We start from the raw sequence: 20,556 nt of genomic DNA on the forward strand, positions 1-20,556 counted from the left end.
TCTCTCTACTGATGGATTGATCACCCATTAGTAATGATTAGAGGTTAATAATGCTGAGCTGGAGTTCTTACTAAGCAGGACAACAAAGGTAGCCTAGTTGATCTGGCCAATCTCTAGACTTGTGACTAATAGGGTTTTGTATATAAACTACTCAGTCCCAAGTCTTGAGTTAAGCTTTTCCAAACTTAGTTACTGTATTTTACAATTCCTAACATACTGTAGCATTTCTCTTATTTACTTAATTTATTGAAAACCTGGTGAACAAGAATCATCTGTTACAGTTCTATAAGCTTACTACAAGTGTTTTTCAAAATTATTTATGTGTTTGTGGAAGGGTAGATACAATAGGGAAATGTCACAACTTAGTAGCTTTAAGTGCTTTGTACAATAGCAAATCAGCATAATTTAGAGACAGTGCATGCATCACCATATTACTTCATTTCATCATACATCTATACCTAATGTTTACACTAACTTTAAAAACACAGAGTCTTCACATTTACTTATTAGACCCATGCAGTACTATTGCTACAGTTGAAAATGTCTTATTGCATAACATTGGGAGAGGGCTAAACCCAATGCATTATACAATTTATGCATTATGACAATACATTTTGGCTGAGGACCTGAATTTTGGTCTGGCCAAAAGTCTATACATTATGCCATTTATACATTATGATGTGATGCAATAAGACATTTTCAACTGTACTATATATACTTTCAAATTTCCTCCCTTTCCAATTCAGGTATTTTGGGTATTTTATGAGGCAAAGCAATTGATTATGAATAATGCTAATGCTAATCAAAGTGTCGAAAAAAATGCAACAGAGAAGAAAGCAAGAAATGACGATGCAATGGAAGGGGGAAAAGCAATATGCAAAGACAAAGGAACAAAGGAAATGCGCAAAAAAAAGACGCGTTCGTTAAACTGTAGACAAATATGTAGAATACAGAAAATAAATGAAGAATAAATAAACTCCTCCAACCCGCCCTTTTCTATCCTCCAAGAAAGTAAGACAAGACGAAAAGTAATAACAGGAATCAAACCAGAATATCCAAAAGCAAAGCAAAGAGGAACAGAATCAAGGAATGTCCTTGAACTTGTCGGACTCGATGGCATTTAGTTCTGCATCTGCGTCTGTGTTTGAGTTTGCACCTGGGCGAAGTTCGGTAATGGTATGTTGACTAGCGAGAGAAGTATAGGATCGAAATTGACGGTCCCGCCAGTGATGCCGTTGTTGTTTTGAGCGGCGTGTCGATTCTGTTGACGCCGACGATGTTGTTGTGAGCCACCGCGATCGCGGTCGGTTGCTCGAGCTCCTCTACGGGGAGCTGCTGTTGATGAGGATGGGGCTGGGGTTGCGGCTGCTGAGCTTGATGGAGTTGACGAGGCTGGTACTGGAGGTTGGGACTGCGGCTGCAGTTGGGGCGGTAGTTGAAACTGCAGCGGAGGTTGAGACTGCAATTGCGGTTCAAGCGTTGGTTGACGCTGTGGCGGAAGTTGAGACTGCGCTTGTGGTTGTAGTTGATTCTGGGCTTGAGGTTGAGGTATATCATCGTGCTTTACCCGCTTCTCCGCGTACTTCATCCAACTCCCATTCTGCTGTACTCCGCTCGGACCAGCGGGTGAAGTGAATGGTCTTCTATCGCCCGCTTGCGAATCGACAGATTGCGCTGGGTCTGTGAATTCGACCGCCATGCTACAATCCATATCGTTCATCTGTCCAGCACCACTCGGTACGCAGAAGCCACTTGGTCCGCTGACGATTAGGACAGGCTCGTCCATGTTCACGTCGCCCGTCGGCTTCCATCCTTGTCCTGCCACAATTCCGTTTGTCGACTGGATTGGTATGTCGGTCGCCATTTGACTTGGTCCTTCAGCTGTCCATGGCTGGTGGAAGGCCGGGGATTCTGCGGTACACACACCAAGGTCAATTACCCCGCTCATTTTGTCTTCCGAGGAATAGGATCGAGACAGTGGCTTCTTTGCCCGTATATGGCAGGATATCGACTCGTCCTCGTATTTCGGAGCTTCGAGGATGACGCGTTCTTGTACCTCCTTGAAATACTGCGGGCTGTGACTGTCCTGCTTATAATCGGCTTTTGTCATCGTCTGAACATGAACGTCAGGCACCCTTTGCCTTTTGTATGTCGCTGGAATCTCTTGAGGACGCCTATTCTCCTCGTTCACCCTCACCCTCTCCACCTTTTCCTTCTTCGCCTCCTGAACGCGCTGTCGCTTTCTCAAGACTAAAGGAAGGAAGAACGGTTTCCAATTACCGGGAAAGTTAACTTTATCCAAGGGAGTGTCGGACGTCAAGAGTGTCTGTAGAATCATCTCCTGGACCTCTGGAGTCGCATATCGGGCAAGTAAAGGTCCAAACGGTCCGTATTTCGCCCTGTCTCTTCTATCCGAAATCCAGTTGTATCCTTTCTTCGGGCCACGACTCAGTGGCCATCCCTTTAGAAAGGTAGCTAAAGCCGCATTATCTGGTTTCTCGGTTATCTCGTCTTCGAGCTTCTCAAACCCGCCGATGCGTGAAGCAAGATCCGCAAGCGCAAGTCCAAGCATATGTCGGCTGTTCTTCCATGAGACAGCATCGGCGAGATCGATCCAGCCGTGGAAGACCATGTACAAGATTGCGCGAGGCGTACAACTGTATTCAAGCTTATATTCCGATCGACTCTTCTTCACTACTACGTTTCGTACTAGGTGGAACCACAGAAATGCGGAATGCAGGTAGGCTGGGAGTAGGTCAGGCCCGTAGGAATAACGACGAAGAGGCGGAGAGGACAGCAAGGAACAAGTCGATTCCACTTCATAGTTACTTGCTACTTCAGAAACTCGTAGATTGTTGCCAGTTTCCCGATAACTCTTAGAATCGCTTACCACCAGAGAAGGACATTTCGGTGAGGGAGGTAGATCATTGACGGGTTTTTTAAAGCGGAATTCTTTCTTCCCAATCTCCGGATCTGTACTCTCGCCATAATGCATCTCATATAGTCTTTCGCCGTCCTTCTGCGCCTGCACGCGCGCCTTCTTCCTGTCGATCATTTGTTTCTGGTGGTTGTTGAGGTATGAGATTATGCAAACTTCCATGAGCGTATTGAACTGCAGACTTACCATCTGAAGCCGTCGCTTCTGTTTTGGGCTCATTTCAATTGGGAGAGCGAAATTAAATCGGACGTGTCGCGTCTGCTTTCTATGTGGCTTTGGTGTGTTGAGTTGCGAAGAAGTACGCCATGCCCCAGGCAACGTGTTGCAGCATTGTTCTTCTATTTCATCCAACTCCTCCTCCGGGCTGCCAACGTCTTGTTGGAACCAAAATGACAGGGCTGTTTTGAAGATGGAGAACATGTGTGGGATGCTGGATCAGTGTAGGGGGATGCAAAGTTAGTATTCTACGTGGCTCGAGCAGTCACACGAATTAAACCACGTACCGGTTCACTAATCCGGATCTCGAGACCTGAGTGGCTCAACAGCAATTAAGTATTTTGCACAAAGGGAATTATTGTCGAGCTCCGGGTTACGCAGACGTGCAGAGGGCAGGTAGGTGTATGCGGGTAAGAAGCAAGAGCTCTTCCTTTTATCGATGTGGTTTTATGTTAGAAGCGGCCTGCGCTTTGGCTTTACAGGGCCCATTTCGATTACGTAATGCACTAGATGAGGAAGAGGAGGGGGGCCACGAAAGCGTCGGGCTTGACTTATAAGTCCTAAGGAAAGACAAGCGTCGACACGAGGCATCCTGAGGCAGTGGACTCGTGGTGGGCCACGCTATATGTGCACTGCTGTAATGTACTGGGTAATATTAGTATGTGCGTAATGAATATAAGAAAAGCACGCTTAATAATACCATCGAGTTGAGTAATTTGACCATTGAGGTCCTACATTATCCTATGTCAAAATACATATCAAAGCTAAGCAACGCTCGAGGAACTTTGAATAAAGTCATCTTTTTGTGTAGAGGAGGTGGTGATGGACGGTGACAGAGTTGAAGCTAAGCCGAGCTGAGACTCGGTGAGACGCGACCAAACTTGGTTCCGGCAGCCATCATGCCATCATCATCCTAGCCCGCCTTCTTCCCCGTCTTTCTTGTTTCCCTTTCTTCGTCGTCAACTTCTAACAGCGCCTATTTGCTCTGGCTTGTTTCGTACTTTCGAGCGGAACAACACGCACGGAGTGGCCGCACTTTATTTTATTACTACGAAAGGACCGTTTGGTTCCCTCATTAGTATCTGGAGGTACAAGGAGGTTCAACTGACATGGATGCGGAAGACCCCATGCTTGTACAAACCACCAGTGCGTCAGAACCTCCTTACAATGAGCAACGTGCAAAGCGCCACTTGCGTGGTTGGCTGAGCTACGCTTTCGCAAGGTGAAGATACTTTCCGTTCTCCTTTGGATCGATTAACTAATCCCGTAAAGTGAGGTCTTTGTGGTAGTCTCCTTAACGCTTTTCCTCCCCATTTGCCTCGAGCAGTTTGCACGGGATAATGGTGCCCTGCTTCCGGACAAGACGCTGCCATGCACGACGGCCAAGACCGCGCCATTGAACACAAGGGATGATGCTGAGGAGAGATGCGTTGTCAAGATAGGGTGGATTTGGATTGACAGCGCTAGCTTTAGGTTAGTGCTCTTTATGTGTGCGCTTCATGATTTTAACGTATGATAGTTTGTATGTCTACTCAATTTCCGTCGCGCTTCAGGCTTTGACAGTCATTTCTATGGGCGGGATCGCGGATCATCGTACGTCGTGTTCCTCTAACCTTCTACTATGGTGCAACTCAACATGCTATGTAGCTCCTCACCGGAAGCGTGCTCTCCTCCTGTTCGCTGCCTTGGGCTCAATATCTGCGATGCTCTTTCTCGCATTACCGTCCTCTTCTCCGGTCTGGGCACTGGCGGCGCTGTTCGCCATCCTGGCCAACGTCGGCTTCGGTGCAAGCGTAGTCGCAATGAATGCCTATCTACCGACTTTAGCTCGTGAAGACAAAGAAGTCGTCGCGGCACTTGAGACCTTGCGTACCTCGGAGGATGGGCACACATCGGAGACGGACAGTCAAGAGCTAGCGTTTGACGAAAATTCGCATGAAGAGCCTCTCCTTTCGAGGAGAAATGTATCTATGGATGCCCAGGAGTTGCGAGAGAAGTATACCACGCTAGTATCCCAGACAACGTCTCGAATATCTGGATCAGGTATTGCCCTGGGATACTTTGCAGGGATTGTCGCTCTCATTATCGCTTTAATACCTGTAACGTTGATGAGAGGCTCGACCTTCTCCCTTCGTCTCGCTATCTTTGCCAGCGGATTATGGTGGGCGCTCTTTACGCTTCCAGCATGGTTATGGCTTCCTGGTGCAGCATCCGCGGAAATGAAGGAATCTTCGGAGCTTGATAGTCGTTTCAGCTTGAAGCGTGAATTAGGCAGAGCATGGCGACGTCTCGGACAAATGCTCCACTGGAGAGAAGTCAAAAGGTTAAATCATACATTCCGTTTCCTCGGCGCTTGGTTCTTGCTTAGTGATGGCTTCACAACCATCACGTCTACCGCGCTTCTCTTCGGCAAGACACAACTCCACATGTCTGCAGGTTCACTTGTAGTCGTCGGGCTACTTGTCAATGCTGCAGGTATCCTGGGTGCACTCGTATGGCCACGAATTCAACGCTATCTCAAATGGTCGAATAAACGTATCCTTATCGTTCTCGTGTTACTCTGCAGCTTCATCCCACTCTACGGATGTTTCGGTTTCCTGCCTTTATTCCACTCAAACAGTTCCGAGGCGATAAACCTTCTCACGACTCCGCGTTTCGGTGGCCTAACAACCCCGGGCGAGATGTTCGCTCTTGCCGTCTACTTTGGTACAGTCTATGGCGCTTTCCAGGCGTATGCACGTGCGTTTTATGCTGAACTCGTTCCAAGAGGTGAAGAAGCAAGGTGGTACGCATTATACTCTATCACGGATAAGTCGAGTTCGTTTTTGGGACCGCTTGCTGTGGGGCTAATAGCGGATAGGACGGGGAATATTAGGTATGCGTTTTTCTTCCTTGTGGGGATGATTTGGAGTGCTGTGCCGTTGCTTGGGAGTGTAAATGTGGAGAGGGGGAGAGAGGATGCGGAGCGGTATGTTCAGCGATGAGTCGTTTGATATATTTAGCACTTGGACAACGTAGAGATGGGTATTGTAATTTGTTGCATTTGTAGTATAATAATTCTTGCAGTTTAATCTTATATTATTCACTCTGCTGAGGCAACGCGTGACACGACGCGCGTAGCGTCACGGCCGAGTATGTAATCCAAATTTGTTGGCGCGCGTCTGTCTCCTGTTGGGTTCTGTCTTCTCTCCTCCTCTCTCCTCTTGAGCGTCTGTCCTGCAGTATTGCCAACTATGAGTGACATCGACAAGAAGCCCGACATCAAGCCCGATGTTACCAACGAGAAAATCATGCTTATCGTCCGGCATGAAGAAAAAGGCCCGCATATTTCCATCTCTCACTCGATCCCCGTCCATCACCTAACTAGCTGCACAAACAGAAGTCAAGATCGCCCTCAAGCCGCATCATCAAATGCAGAAGCTCTTCGATGCAGCTGGGGTGAGTGTTGTAGACTCCGTCGTTGCTAATCAAATCAAATCACTGAAGAATGATCGTATTCGTCTATGGTGTATAGAAAGCATTCCAAATGGACGCGAGTACGTAACCAGCTTTCCTGCTGTAATACGCTTTTGAATTTTGCGTCGTTCTTACTTCTTTCTATCATGTTGTCTTTAGAAACGCTCAAGTTTGTATATCATAATCAACGATTGAGACCGAATGATACAGCGGCGGACGTACGTAACCCTTAATGCACTCCTTTTTTTGTGTCCAACATCTCACTGTCACTTCGCCTGTGCTCAGATGGAAATGGAGGATGGAGACGAGATTTCGGCATTCTTGGAGCAGGTGTGTTCGATGGCCTATTGGATAAATGCCTCAGTGACGTACTTACTATTTGACATTCGTATACAGCTCGGTGGCACGATTTGGTCGTGGTCGTAATTGTATCATGTCGCCGTTCACATACGGCACTGCGCCTACGTACACGTGCAGCGAACGAACACCCTAACACCTAGAAACCCAGACTATGTTTCTCAGAAACCAAATCCCGATGATTGATTGATTTTGTTTTGTGTGCGTTCGCTAACTAGAATCAATCATTGATGGGGAGTTGTATTATCATATTGTTTCTTTCTTCACCTCTTTTTTGTTGGCTGGGCCTTGCTCATTGTTTGTTTTCATCCTACTGTATCGCATCCCAAAATTATATCCTATCGTTCACATAAGTAATGCGACGATTGTGATAGGCAAGCTGCGTGATGATTCTGCGGTTGCGATCTAACGATGTTCAACTTATGGCGATTGCCACAAAAACGAATGTATTACATATCATCCCACTGAAATTACATCCAACTACATCAAATTTACGAGATTAGAGCCAACAGCACAACAAGCCGCGCCGCAGTCACTACTCTCTACAAAGAACGCCCGCAGTATATTGCTGACAAGAAGCAAAGAGAGATGCATACCAGTGCCAGAAGCGCGGCTCGCGCACATATATCAAAATAGAATATCCCGACCACAATACACCAGGAAGTTTCGTGAAGAATAAAAGAGAAGGGGAAAGCAACCACTTCAGACTTGGTTAGCTGCTTTAAGGGTATACACTATAGTAGCTTCGTGTAGCCTGTTTACGCAGAGACGCTGGCGGTCGGTGGTGCCGTTGCGGAAACAAGAGACGGGTCAATTGATGCGGAGGGTGCGTCAGTTGGTACGATGAACGATGCGGAGTCCGTTGGAGCGGGACCGAGACCACTGCCGCTGAAGCTCGGGTCAGTACCGTTTGGGCCCGGACCACCTGGCGCAGGAACTGCACTGCCGCTTGGTAGAGCGGGGAAGTCAGAGCCTGAAGGGAATGGGGGAGGGATCGGCGCGGAACCAGATGGGTCAGTGAACCCGAGTCCACTACCATTGCCACCTTGCGGAGGGAACCCAGAGCCCGAGGGTGCTGGGAAGTCGAAGGACGCACTGCCGCTTGGTGGATCGGAAGGTACTGGTGGCAGCACAGAACCACTTGGGTCCACTGTTGGGACAGCAGAGAGAGAAGCGGAGTCGGACGCGGAGGCCTGCCGTTTGGTGAGCGGCTGTGCGTTGTTGTTGTTATTGTTGTTACCGTTTGGGACGTTTGTGTTCGTTCCAGCTGGGTCTGGTGCACCATTTGTGGGTATGTTGGTGCCAGTAGGTGGGGGATTTCCGTTGGTCAGTGTACCAGTTTGCGGCGGCGCTGTACCCGTCGGCGTGTTCGTGAACGTCCCAGTGGGCGGGGGAGGAGCGTCGGTACCGGTGAGAGTTCCTCTCGGAGTTCCGGTGCCTTGGCCTTGATTCTGGGCTGCCCGACCGAATGCACGCGCAGTCACACTACCCGGGACAGCAGTGAATGCTGGGTCGGTACTGGGAACAGCACCACTGAAGGCGGGGTCCGTGCCGGTTCCGTTGTTGGGCGGTGGGGGTACACCGCTAGGCCCGCCTGGGAACGCTGAGGCGGAGCCGCTGGGAGGTGGTGGGGGTACACCGCTAGGTCCGCCTGTAAACGAGCCGCTGGGAAGTGGGAATGGAGGTGCACTTCCACCTGTTAGGAAACATCATGTCAGTCATAGCGCACAAAAGTTAGAGTGTTTACAACAGGAGATGGACGAACTTTGGCGCTTAGCAAGCTCTTTATTCGCAAGCGGATGCGCAATCGCCGTGCTTGCAACGAGCAAAGCAGAGAGCAAGGAGAAAGATGTGTCAAGCTTGACCATTTTCAGAAAGATTTTGGCTCGGATGGTAACGAGAGAGATGAGTTGCGCGAGTGCTAAGTAGAAAAAGATTGGTTTCGTCTTGGTCGATTGGAGAACTACCTGATTAGATGCGATGAGAAGTAGAGAGAATGCGTTTTGTGAGGAACTATGTTGCCTCAACACAGGTCACTTTTATACTGTTAGCATCGTTAGCGAGATACCTTCGGAACCGTGCGCAGCAGGTATCCTTCGCAAGCCGATCAGCTTCTCACTCGTGCTGCGGGGCCGTTTCGTCGTAAGGACATTTTCTAGGTGAATTTTGCGTAGCATAGCTCGTTGGAGTTGTGCACAGCAAGTCAGAACACTCGCGCGACATGAGCGGAGAAATATCTTTGAATTTAGTAAACGGAGCCCGCGCAGTTGTTTTGCGTTAGATTGTTGGCTATGCCTGGGAAGACTCGCAGCAGTAAGGCTTCGTGGCTCTTCAATTTTCTTCAATTTTTTACGAGGTCTACGGAAACTAGGCTCCATTTAGGTTGTTCAGCAAAACTATAGAGATATTGGAGAGAACCTCTGTCGTTTCCGGGACCGTGTTAGTTGAGTCTGAGAGCTTCCCGAAGAGAAAGAGTACGGAAGAAGTCGATAGTAAGAGGATGAAGATCTTTGTTCCATCAGACAGTAAATTGGAGTTAATTCACGAGGATCATAATGACTTGCGAGGACGAGATTTACCTTGATTTCTGAGTGGGGCGCGACGCAGCAGTGATAGCCGATCAGCCGCTGAAGCAAATGGCATAAACAGATACAAATGATGACACACAACCCGCCGAAAAGACTAATTAGACCCTGAAAGAGACTTTTTGTTGAGATTAGGAAGCTTCGGGAAAATAAGAAACCGTGTACAGATATATTTTATTACTCGTATATATATTACAAAATATTGTACCTAAGTTTATAACAGATTACTAACAGTACTTTATTCCAAGTCCAAACAACTTCCAAACAAGAATCAAGACTAAGAATACAATGCTCTGAATTGTTTCTACATTAATTGCACACAATTTCCAATATTGTAGATTGAATAGAAAAAAGTGTTGGACCTATGGATTTAGCAACCTGGGTCATACAGACAATGCTTATTTGGAAGTACCAGTGATATATAGTATTAATGTTGAGAAAAGACATTCATAAGTTCTTTTACACACGAAATCATGTATACAATAGTCAGTACGGAATATTCTCTACCGTCTGCACACAATCTGTCTACAGTGCATTTAAATTGATTTATCCGGATAAACTTCTTTAAGCAGGGACGCAGATGATGGATGGCCACCATATCTTGTTCACAGGATTCTCGCGAATCTCGACCAACTTCCATCCACTCGCTTCAACAATACTTGCAAATCCATCGACAGTACGCTCTGCAGAGTGAAGCATTGACATGAGCTAGAATTGTACATGTGAGAAATACATCGTCAATGCTGTTACAATCCGAAGTAGTTCGTACCACTATATCGACCTCGTACGCGAGCACGTTCGCTCCGCCAAGGTTAGGCAAAAGTGGCTTCGGTGGACTCATGGCAGCATCAATGCCCGGCTTCCGTGGTGTTTCGCACGCATAACTGATGACACTGTCGATGATAACGAGCTTCGTGTCTGAACCGGCTGTATTGCGCAGGTTGCGGAGAAGCTTGATACAGTATTTATCGGACCAGTTATGGAGAACCGCACGTATCAAGAAGACATGGGGCATTGCAGGCAACGCTGGCTGTGGCTCGAAGAAGTCGCACCCTTCAGGCAATTAACAGTTAAATCGACGGACCTGACTAAGGAAAAGAGAAACAAGGACAGACCAACGAAGTGCACTTTGCCAGACTCGATGTGCGATGGGAGACTTGCCTTCCAGTACTGCACGGGTCGTTAGCGCCTGATGCACTCAGAACATCTGGAACGATTAATTACATTTCTGGCGCTTTCCAGGGTCGCTGGGCGGTCCTCGATGGCAACATTCAGCTCAGGAAATGCCTTGGCAATTTCCAATCCGACATGACCTGCCCCGCCTCCAACATCAACCACCAGACCCCCATTGGGAACCAAATTCCAATCAAAGCCTGAAGATCCAGTTAATACAAACCACTTATGCCTAAATTTCCTTACCAGTCAAAACAGCCTGAGGCGGATGAAGCTTTAAGTAGGCCGACATCGCTGCGTCGAACCGATTTCCACGATAGTGTCCCTCAGGAGAATCGTAATACGACCACAGGTCAAGTTGTACACCCAAACCCTTTTGAAGACCTGCTTCATTTACCTCCTCGGAGAAGGCTGTCTTCGGGTCAAATACAACGTCTTCGAAATGAGCGGTCGCTTTGAACGGCTCATCAGTGCTAAGCAGATACAATCAACAGATGCAGCAAGTTTATAAGTCAGGTAAACTACCTATATCCTACGAGAGCAGCAAGACCGGGTGTTTCTTTATGTTTGTTCAATGCACTGTCGTTGGGTCAATCAGTGAGGGTCAGCATAAACCGTGCTCGCGTAGACGACCTACAAGTCCGGGGTCACTTCCTTGCCAGTATCAAGAAGGGAAGACAGCAAGTTAGTCGCGAATACGTCTGGCGTCACTTCCTTGAACCAATGGTTTGTAGCGAGGAAGCGGAGGACGCGTGCTGTGGCGTACATCAACTTCTGGACTGGAAATTTCAGCTACCAAAGGATCCTTACCGAGCTTCTTAGGATCAATGTTGCTCTTGGACGCAATCTCGTTGACATGCATCCCCTAAACAGAATCAATATTTGTTTGAAAATGTTAGGGTTCGAAAGCATATTGACTAGCTACCTTTGGTCCTGCAGATCTAATGGTCTCGGCCACGTTCGCCCTTTCCGCAATGCCAAGTGCGAGTGGTAGTGTGTGCTGTATTAAGTGCAAGCATTGTCAATACTTTTTAAGACAAGAATGTCATTAATGTGAGCTCATGACACTCACCCTGACTGCATCTCTGGCCAGTGTAATCGCAGGAGGTTGGAGCGTCTGGATGAGCTGGAATGCAGCAGCTACAGCAGGGCCAATTGCTTCTACAACTTCAGGGTTGTTGCGGATCCCGTCAGGCGTGAATTCCGAGATCTGGACAGGCTGATCCAAGGAAGGAAAGTCCTTGTCGGTCACAGCACAGACCTGGTTAATCTTGTCGATAGAGGTAGAAATAATATTGCAAAGAGCTTTCAGTTCAGCAGTCATGTTGGACGTTAGTAAGACTCTTGGGGAAAGACCAGGCAGCACTCAGACTTAATATTCCCATCCCCTGACAGCACAAGCTGTCGGCTTCTTGATAATAATAGATTCACTTGATACTGGTCCCTCACCGTGGTTTGCATAAGGCCGGCAGTTCTGGCAGTTCCAAGCAAAACATCACTCCAGTAGACAGAGTCTTGATAGAGAGGGTAGACTGTATGACCCTAGTTCTTATAATGGCAAATAGTAAATTTATGTTCGATGGTCTCTGGAGCGGATCTGATGCATATTGCATCCATCGGGAGTTTTGACGGAAAGAGCTGATAACCAAAGTACTGGCCAGGGAAGGACTCAGGATCCTTTCAAGATGGAAGCACTAGTACTGTTGTGGTACTAATTTTCCATTCTGCAGTCGATCATTGATAAGAATCGAGGCCTGTCAGTTGTCCAGAGGATAGGTTATGTTGTCTGTCGTTTTCGGGATCGCTCTGGTTTAGCTGACGGCCTGGCGGGTGGAAAGAACACTATTGATACCAAGACAATGCGAACTTAGACTCAAGCAGGATTGTGGAGTTGGAGTAGTCCATGGAGATCATAACTGGTATGTGACGGGTTCCGAGGACTGAGTTTTCTGTGTGAAGGCTGGCGACAGCAATGGTGGCGACTGATCAGCTGGGAGGCCGGGACCGTTCGGCACAAATTGACATAAATAATGATACACAAACGGCGCCAAAGTTCTGATAAGATTTGCTGACAAAGACATTCTTTGTCAGGATCCATACCCTACAGCTTTGGGATTCCGTTTAAGTGAACAATCTACATGTTTACATGCAGCTAACTGTTCAAGGAATTACTAGTTCTCCTTCTAGTCTACCAGTAAAATTCGGTTCTATGGGTGTATACAAAGATTAAAACAAATATAGGGGGAAAAGCAAGAAGTAAAGGGGGGAAAAAGGATTCGTGATATTAAAGACGTCCCCTCTACTGCATGATGATGACCAGCAAAAGTGCCAGTGTACGTCGTATTGAGGCTTAGAGGATTAAAACGTGTGTAACAGGAGAAAACTCAAAGGATGCCGATCACGCATGCATACAAAGACAAACAAAAAATGCAAGGAATTTGTGAGCGCCGAAGACTCCTTAAAGCTTCTTTCTCTCATGTGTCGCACGCGTTCGAAACGCTTTCATTTCTGACAATACTATTATTTCGTGCCTGTCTCAGAACCTGACGCCGCTGCGGTAGGTGGCTTCGGATCTTCTCAATATTGCTGTCCTGTATGACGAATGACAAAATGAAATGCTGCTTGTGTGGCTCTCTGGAATATCCAAATGACAATTCCTTTACGATATGTTTACACGGTCATTATATGACTGATTGGTTATTCGTTTCGAAGACTTCCGACTCGGGTGCTTATTGTCTGATGCCGGGGACCTTTAAAGTCTTTCTCGAGACGGTACTTTCTGCAATCTACAAGGACTTATCACCCAGGATCAGTCACTCTTCAATTCTAACATGTCGAGCTCAGACAAGCCAATCGTTGCAGTCGTTGGCGCTACAGGCGCACAAGGCGGAAGCGTCGTCAATTACTTGCTGAATGACCCTGATCACTCCTTCCGAGTCCGAGGACTTACGCGGAACATCGACTCCCCCAAAGCAAAAGGTACTGTAGTCTGTAGGTGACATGCTCACTGTGTTAATTTTATTAATTCTCTGCAAAGTGCTAGCCGCGCGAGGTGTGGAGGTTGTCAAGGCCGACATGGATGATGTAGCTAGCTTGCGCAAGGCGTTCGAAGGCACTTACGGTGTTTTCGGCGTTACGAACTGTAAGTATATCCTTATCATATTTAAGCTGTAGGATCCTAACTCATCACTCTCAGTCTGGGAATTGTTCGACGAAGAAAGAGAAATCCAGCAGGGAAAGAATCTTGTCGACGCAGCTTTATTGGCTGGAGTGAAGCATTTCGTGTGGTCCTCACTAGACCATACGGGCGATCCTGTTCTCGTCAAACATTGTAACACAAAGGCAGTTGTCGATGATTACCTCAAGGAGAAGAAGATTCCACGAACTTCGTAATTACCCTCTCCCGTTGAGTATGATGTCGGGTCCCGGTACTGAAAATTTTCTAGAATATTCACTGTGTTCTACTTTGAAAACTTCTTATATCTTTTTCCACTGAAAAAGGTTGTCGGTAAAGTCATTGCAGACTGGCCGCTGATGTGGACAGACGGTCCACTGGGTGGATATAGCGTCACTGAAACAGGAGCCTATGCTCTTGCGGCTTTCAAGAATCCAAACGAATGGATTGGTAAGCGAGCAAAGTCCGTCCGAAGCCGCTGGGGTTTGCTAATTCTGCATGATTTGACGTAGGAAAAGACATACGTGTTCTTTCACAAGTAATCACCCCTCGGCAATTCGTCCAAGCGGTGCGCGACGTGACTGGGAAGGACGTCGAGATTGTTGAGATAGATCGCCCCAAGTTCAATGAAACGAAGGAAAGTAATTATGAACTCTGGAGCAAGTAAGTCGTTATTACACCTGACGCTGTTCAAGTCTAACGAGTCGCCCTTTCAAATTCGTTACTCCGTAGCATGGGTATGTCAATCTGGATACTATCTAAACAATAATGGGTTAACACCAAGGTTAGAAATGTTCTATATTACGAACGGCAACCCAAATCGAGACCCGGACCTCACCCTCCGACTCAACCCATCCCGCATGGACATACGCGCTTTCGTCGAGGCTAATAAGGAAGCTTTCCTAGCCATATTCAACTCTTAGTACGTTACTCAATGTTTTTTATTTAAAGAAAATATAGGTATCAGACTAACTCTTAGGGTATAGGCACGTCTTCTATATAAGTTGCTTGAAATCGGAAGGGGTGGCACGAGTAATAATGTCGAGCAAGTGTGTTAATAGGCAGATTGTGTCATAACATGCACAAATTTTGTTTTTTAATCTAAAAAAATTGACATGTAGAATGAAAATATGATTGGTTTTCTTCAACATAAACTGTCGAGCATAGTCCGTTTTCTCTAAGAGCGAAGCAGTGTCAAAGCTACATGTGATTCGACAGCGGCTTGCACAAAACAATATTTTATAAACAATTAGAAGTAAACAAGGATAGACAAAGATATAATGAACTAGCAATGAGGCAAATGATACGCTGCTCAGACTGCCAATGCACACAATCCATAGTATCTGAACACCAAATTTCACCCTCATAGTAATCTTCCAGGCGGAACGTCCCTCACACACATACAATTAATAAAACGACAAGCGCAAACACAAGCAGCAGCAAACCGCATACCGCTCGCGCAGCGCTATCGTAGCATCAAATTCCATATCGAAAATTCATGAAACACGTATGTACACACGTAAGGACGGACATAGTCATAATTTCAGCAGGTAACAGGTGCAAGTTCGAACGCAAACGAAACGAAACAAGGTGCAGCGAGGCAGAACACTCAACAAAGCGACGTGGAGAAATGGCGGACGACATTATCGAACAAGGTGAAATAGAATTTGAACGGGAGGAAGGGAGGAAAAGGAATAATATGGACAGGGGATACCTGAATTAGAATTAGAAACTAGAAGGACACTGCATAAAGGGGCTGGCTGAAGTCTGGGTTCTGGGGACGAATACTTGTCGATGTGTTGTAATAGCACGACCAGTATAAGTAACACCAACCCACCCAGCCAAAACAGAGAATAAAGTGAATTAAGGAGTAAAAAAGAACAAATGCCGAATCCGAGAATGTGCAATAATACGAGATCAAGTCATGTATGTACAAACGAGATGCTAAAATGATGGGGTATTAATGTCATGTCGGGTTATGTGGATTGCTTGGGGTAATAGAGAATGCAAGGTGAGGGGCAGAGTGCAGAAATGAGGTAGTGAGCCTGGAAGAGCTCAATATATACACTGAACAATGAGAATGAAGTCTAGAGCAGCAAGCCATGAAAAGAAGAAAAAGAAAAATCGAGAAAGCACAGATCGAGAGACATTACGAGGGCAGATAATAAATCGAGAATATACCATGGAAATTGAAAAGAAACAGCTAGAAAAAATGAAATCCGACCGACCGACCACGCACAAGCCCAATTATATAGAGTAACGGTATGAGAAATGTCTTGGAGGGTAATAGCGGGAATGATGATGGAGGTATAGGGGATGTCAATTGGGTTTGACGGCTCTGAGAAGCGTCTGACTCGAGAATAGAATAGAAATATGAAACAGAGAAATAAAGAAAGGCGCTGCATATGTTGGGTTTCAGAATGCAAGACTGAGATTGCAGTTGACGCCCAACAGGGAAAACGATAAAGTAAAATGAAAAACAAATCCGATCCGTTGGTGGGCATCGAAGGGACCCACAGAGCCCCATCTAACCTGACCCGAGAGATTCATGATGATTATCGTGACAATTTCCGCGCGTAACACTCGTCCTCGGCGTTATTCGGAGTAAGATATTATCGCCTTAGTGAAGCGGTGTCGTCGTGAACAGTTCCTTTGGCCTGCCCATATTAGGCAGCACAGGCACAGTCGGGTGCGCACGAGCTTGAACAGCGTCAAAAGCAGCCTTGACGCGCCTCGAGACGGCGTCCTCGAGATGTACGTCGGTATCGCCAGCCAAGGTCGATCCCTTGTGACATCCCGCGGCATGCTTCCACCAATAAATTTCCTTGAGCTGTGATGATGAAGAATGATAAAAGAAAAATTTGCGATCGATTAGTATACATTTTGATTCTTGATTTCGGAATAAAAATAATCATCGTCGGAAATCGATGCTAATCGATTTGCGGAGCTATCTCAATTCTCTCATACGATCGTCAACGATAAAGCGCACGGATGATCTCATCCGATAGATCGTTATAAGATCGTATGAAAAAAAGTTTAAACGGAGCGTGCCCACAACCCAGACTTTGCATCGACTCCCGACGATAAAGAGGAAGATACCCACCTTGGCCTCGACACACTTGACACCTTCGACAGCTGCCCACTCCTGGCATCGATGACATTTGCCCTCCAAGATTTCGCTCTTCTCATTCTTATGGTTCGGCGAGCGTGACACAGTACGGAACGCAATGGGCGGTGAGAACGGGAGAGCTGTTATCGGCGAAATGCCATGCGCATACTGCATGTGGTAGCTGGGAACAGGCAAGCACAAATCAATTAGTAAGGCTCGATAACAGGAAAGGGAGAAGGACAAAAAAAAGGTGAATCGACTTACTTGAATGCAGAAAATTTCATGCTCAACCACTCTGCGCGCCCAGCACCTCCACGCTCAGGACTCTCATAACAGATTGGACAGAGACCAACTTTGTCGCGACCCACGCCCCTCACGAAGCGGGGCGTATACAGATCCTCTGCAGTGCGAGGCATATTGAAGTGCCCGGATGAAGGGGGAGCCAACATCCCATTTTCATTTTCGGATGCGGAATTCGACGAGGAAGAAGCCGGAGAGCTCCCATAGGGTGTAAAGGAGAACGAACTCGGATCTGTGTATCCACACATAGGGAACTTGCGATACAGCAACGGGAAACTGGCGTGCAACGGAACGTCTGGAGGGAAGGTACGGACTGGCATGTTCATTGCCGCAGCTCCTCCTTCAATGTTGATTGACATGCCTTTGACGTTAACATGTGCCTTAGACTTCGACGCACTCGTCTTCGCAACGGAAGCAGAGGTGGGCGCAGCTTTGGTACGAGCACTACGAGCCGATTTCTTTGGCGCATAATCGGCATCCTCGTTGGATGACTTGGCATCTTCCACTTCCGATGATGTACTCGAAAGTGACGACAGTTCTGACTCATCAACATCCATCTCATCATTCTCAGTCTTCTTTACAGCGGCGGACGCTGAAGAGGCTCTCGAGCTCTTGCCAGATGAAGCAGCTTTCTTACTCAAAGTACGGACAGGTGATGGACGCGCTGAAGTCTTTTCGAGAGACGCATGGCTACGAAGCGTCTTTATCTCTGACAAATCCTTCTTTGCTTTGGCCAATGCCACCTTCTCCGTCGCAATCCGAGGTCTCTTTGATGGAGTCCGGCTACCACAGTCGCTCGACGTAGCGACAGACTCAGAGTCACCGTCGTCGATATCCTTAAATGCGCGCTTCATAGCACGTTTTGGTCGGGTAGCCTTCTGGTTCTGACTCTGTCCTGACAGGGGTGTCTCTGCACGCCTTGGAGAGTTTAGTTCGATACGACGTGTGACGCTGACACTAGCAAGCATATCTAGTCCGCCGTTTTCTGCTGCATTTGCACTTGTATTCTCTCCACGTAATCCACGACGGATGAGTAACAAGTCAGCCTCGCGTTCGCGCTCCTGAATCTCTGCCTTGAGGGTGCGCAACTTGCTGCGAGTTCTGTATCGATGCCCTTCTTCCTCAAACTCCAGTGGACCGCGTGCCAGTCCGTCAACAAAGCTTGGTGTAATAGGCTTGCCATTGGCAATGCCTTCGGAACCAGGTGCAGGTGTCTGCTGGTAGGGAAGCTGTACGCGCAGTAAGGAAGGAGAGAACCTGTGCGGAGGGATCTGCTTCCGGCGAACTTTCGGTGGTTTCGCATGCGAGGCAGTGCTGCGAACGCTCAATGCCGATGCTGGACGTGAGACAGGCCGCGATGGAGGATGAGATTGCGGTGCTGGGGAAGCAACAGTCGAACGACTGAGTGGATGAGAAGGCGTTGGCTGCCTAGAGGCAATCTCCGCAAGTTCTGAAAGTGCGCCGAGTGCGGACGAAGGACGCGAGGACGGAGGTAAAGGGGAGAACGGACCAGAGCCCTGGCGCGGCTGGGGAGCAGCAATGCGGAAGGGCGACTCTATGCTCTCGATAGGTTTTGCTTGTGCATTCGTAGGACGCTCGGGAGAACCAGAGACGCTCATGCTTGTTTCCGTGATGGGAGAAGCACCCCGGAGTCTGTCGATCAGGGTGTGCATTTGTCCAGATTTTTGGGCCGACGCCTGCGTCCGCTCCTGGGATTCGTCTGCACCGGTGAGGGTTGTTACAGGAGTCGACTCGCCCTCGCCAATAGGGCCGGTGAGCGTCTGAAAGGGGAGCGGTGAGCCGCCGTGCGAGATGGGCGATGTAGATGAAGACGAGTTCGGAGCTGGAGCACTCATATACGGAAAATGGTCTGTGGCCAGTGACAAGAGCAAGCTTGCATCCGTAGGGCCGGAGCTAGACGTGCCCTGGACATGCGTATCCGCGAGTGGATCGGGCAGATGGTGGGTATTGTCAACGGAAACAGTGATGGATGGCATCTGGGCCGGGGCCTGTGTCTGCTGAAAATTAGAGTTTGCAGCGTAAGGGCTCGGCTGGGCGTAGTGCGCAGGCACCGCAAAAGGCGACGAGTACGGCAAAGGCGAATTCGCTAGAAAGTCGTTTCGCGCGTTTGGATTCGTGACGTACTGCAACGGACTCGGAGTTGGGACGAAAAGATTAGTGGGAGGGGTGTACGGTCCAGCGACGGGCGACATCATGGCGACCTGATGCACGTCAGACACAAAAGAATATGCAAAGAAAAAATGGTGGCTGCGGGCCACTGAGAGGACTTACCTGAGCGGGAGACATGTGCAGCCAGTCTGCAATGTTCAGCTCGTGCGCATGAGCGGATAACTGAGCGTGTGGAGCGTGTACGCCGTGCGGAGAGCAACGCGTCGCGGGAGGTTGCGCGTGCTGCTGCGCTGGCGCGTGGGCGTGAGGATGCACGCCGACTGCGACGGAATGGGAGTGCTTGAGAGGAGTATGGAGCATTATTGGTATTAAAAGTAGCGTTGTAGTCGAGGGTACGGGTAGAGCATGGGCGTCGGGGGCGGGTGCGACGGGGAGGAGGAGGAGGAGGACAAGGATAGCTGCAGAGAAAAGGCTTATGGAGGCGCGCTGTATGCGTTTTCAGCCCTGAGAAGTAATTATGTAAGACGGTATCAAAAACGTGTTTCTATCGACTTTTCCTTCCGCGTCTTTGTTTGTTGGCCATCAGCCACTCCGATACACTCTCCGATGCACACTTACTTTGTATTTGCTGTATCACTCACTTCGTCTTGATTTCTCGATGTCGACGTAGCGTACTAATGTCACTGAAAACTCCTCTTTCTCACTCGGTCAGTCTAAGTCGCTATGCGGCTGTTGCTGCTCAACGCATACATTTGTGTCTGTGTACATGCCTCCCACGAATGCGCGATGTAACGTGCGTACCTCGAGGCTCTCGTACTCGCTTCTTAGCCACCCCGAAATCGTACGATACCACTTGTTTTGCCTTCTGATTGGACATGTTTTGTTTGCCGCAACACTCTGTGTGTGCAAAAGACACTACAAATTGTACTGTATTTGCATACAACAAACTTAGGACTCAACGTTTTAATTTGAACCCTACAAAGCCAGCAGTGTATTGAATAAGACGAAAATAGCACCAGCCAAACAATATATAGATGGAGTCTCTGCTGACAAACATAATCTGGTGTTGCAGAGACTGGAGTTGTCTGGAGCAGAACATTATTACTTCTAAATCCAA

The 20,556-nt window shown here is 47.8% G+C and overlaps 7 protein-coding genes across 7 annotated transcripts; 3 read left to right on the top strand and 4 right to left on the bottom strand.

Moving 5' to 3' along the window:
- Positions 1-869: 869 nt before the first annotated feature.
- Positions 870-4,003, bottom strand: FOMMEDRAFT_148701 (uncharacterized protein). Its single transcript, XM_007270273.1, has 4 exons — positions 3,855-4,003; positions 3,442-3,799; positions 3,125-3,368; positions 870-3,061 (listed from the first exon to the last, which is right to left on the bottom strand). The coding sequence occupies exons 3-4, from the start codon at positions 3,356-3,358 to the stop codon at positions 1,121-1,123; spliced, it is 2,175 nt and encodes a 724-aa protein (XP_007270335.1). The 5' UTR covers positions 3,359-3,368; positions 3,442-3,799; positions 3,855-4,003; the 3' UTR covers positions 870-1,120.
- Positions 4,004-4,281: 278 nt separating this feature from the next.
- On the top strand, positions 4,282-6,138 carry FOMMEDRAFT_93870 (autophagy-type protein 22; the record flags this gene model as incomplete). The annotated part of the gene is made up of 4 exons (XM_007270154.1): positions 4,282-4,376; positions 4,427-4,627; positions 4,674-4,747; positions 4,802-6,138. The coding sequence occupies 4 exons, from the start codon at positions 4,282-4,284 to the stop codon at positions 6,136-6,138; spliced, it is 1,707 nt and encodes a 568-aa protein (XP_007270216.1).
- Positions 6,139-6,365: 227 nt separating this feature from the next.
- Positions 6,366-7,420, top strand: FOMMEDRAFT_170469 (uncharacterized protein). The gene is made up of 6 exons (XM_007270274.1): positions 6,366-6,472; positions 6,534-6,592; positions 6,669-6,690; positions 6,770-6,828; positions 6,896-6,940; positions 7,007-7,420. Exons 1-6 carry the CDS (start codon positions 6,388-6,390, stop codon positions 7,034-7,036), a joined length of 300 nt encoding a protein of 99 aa, XP_007270336.1. The 5' UTR covers positions 6,366-6,387; the 3' UTR covers positions 7,037-7,420.
- A 305-nt stretch (positions 7,421-7,725) lies between these two features.
- FOMMEDRAFT_170470 (uncharacterized protein) lies at positions 7,726-9,398 on the bottom strand (the record flags this gene model as incomplete). The annotated part of the gene is made up of 3 exons (XM_007270275.1): positions 9,386-9,398; positions 8,733-9,334; positions 7,726-8,663 (listed from the first exon to the last, which is right to left on the bottom strand). The coding sequence occupies exons 2-3, from the start codon at positions 8,833-8,835 to the stop codon at positions 7,726-7,728; spliced, it is 1,041 nt and encodes a 346-aa protein (XP_007270337.1). The 5' UTR covers positions 8,836-9,334; positions 9,386-9,398.
- Positions 9,399-10,116: 718 nt separating this feature from the next.
- FOMMEDRAFT_94092 (O-methyltransferase) lies at positions 10,117-12,049 on the bottom strand (the record flags this gene model as incomplete). The annotated part of the gene is made up of 10 exons (XM_007270159.1): positions 10,117-10,260; positions 10,322-10,605; positions 10,668-10,722; positions 10,777-10,925; positions 10,972-11,198; positions 11,251-11,304; positions 11,363-11,480; positions 11,536-11,590; positions 11,651-11,725; positions 11,804-12,049. The coding sequence occupies 10 exons, from the start codon at positions 12,047-12,049 to the stop codon at positions 10,117-10,119; spliced, it is 1,407 nt and encodes a 468-aa protein (XP_007270221.1).
- A 1,507-nt stretch (positions 12,050-13,556) lies between these two features.
- Positions 13,557-14,823, top strand: FOMMEDRAFT_136504 (NAD-binding protein; the record flags this gene model as incomplete). Its single annotated transcript, XM_007270276.1, has 6 exons — positions 13,557-13,704; positions 13,763-13,867; positions 13,922-14,114; positions 14,172-14,350; positions 14,413-14,563; positions 14,685-14,823. 6 exons carry the CDS (start codon positions 13,557-13,559, stop codon positions 14,821-14,823), a joined length of 915 nt encoding a protein of 304 aa, XP_007270338.1.
- Positions 14,824-15,575: 752 nt separating this feature from the next.
- On the bottom strand, positions 15,576-20,308 carry FOMMEDRAFT_23011 (uncharacterized protein). Its single transcript, XM_007270119.1, has 4 exons — positions 17,695-20,308; positions 17,316-17,615; positions 17,004-17,257; positions 15,576-16,730 (listed from the first exon to the last, which is right to left on the bottom strand). Exons 1-2 carry the CDS (start codon positions 19,523-19,525, stop codon positions 17,383-17,385), a joined length of 2,064 nt encoding a protein of 687 aa, XP_007270181.1. The 5' UTR covers positions 19,526-20,308; the 3' UTR covers positions 15,576-16,730; positions 17,004-17,257; positions 17,316-17,382.
- Positions 20,309-20,556: the final 248 nt, after the last annotated feature.

This window comes from Fomitiporia mediterranea, assembly GCF_000271605.1.
Source record: "Fomitiporia mediterranea MF3/22 unplaced genomic scaffold FOMMEscaffold_12, whole genome shotgun sequence".
NCBI lineage: Eukaryota > Fungi > Basidiomycota > Agaricomycetes > Hymenochaetales > Hymenochaetaceae > Fomitiporia > Fomitiporia mediterranea.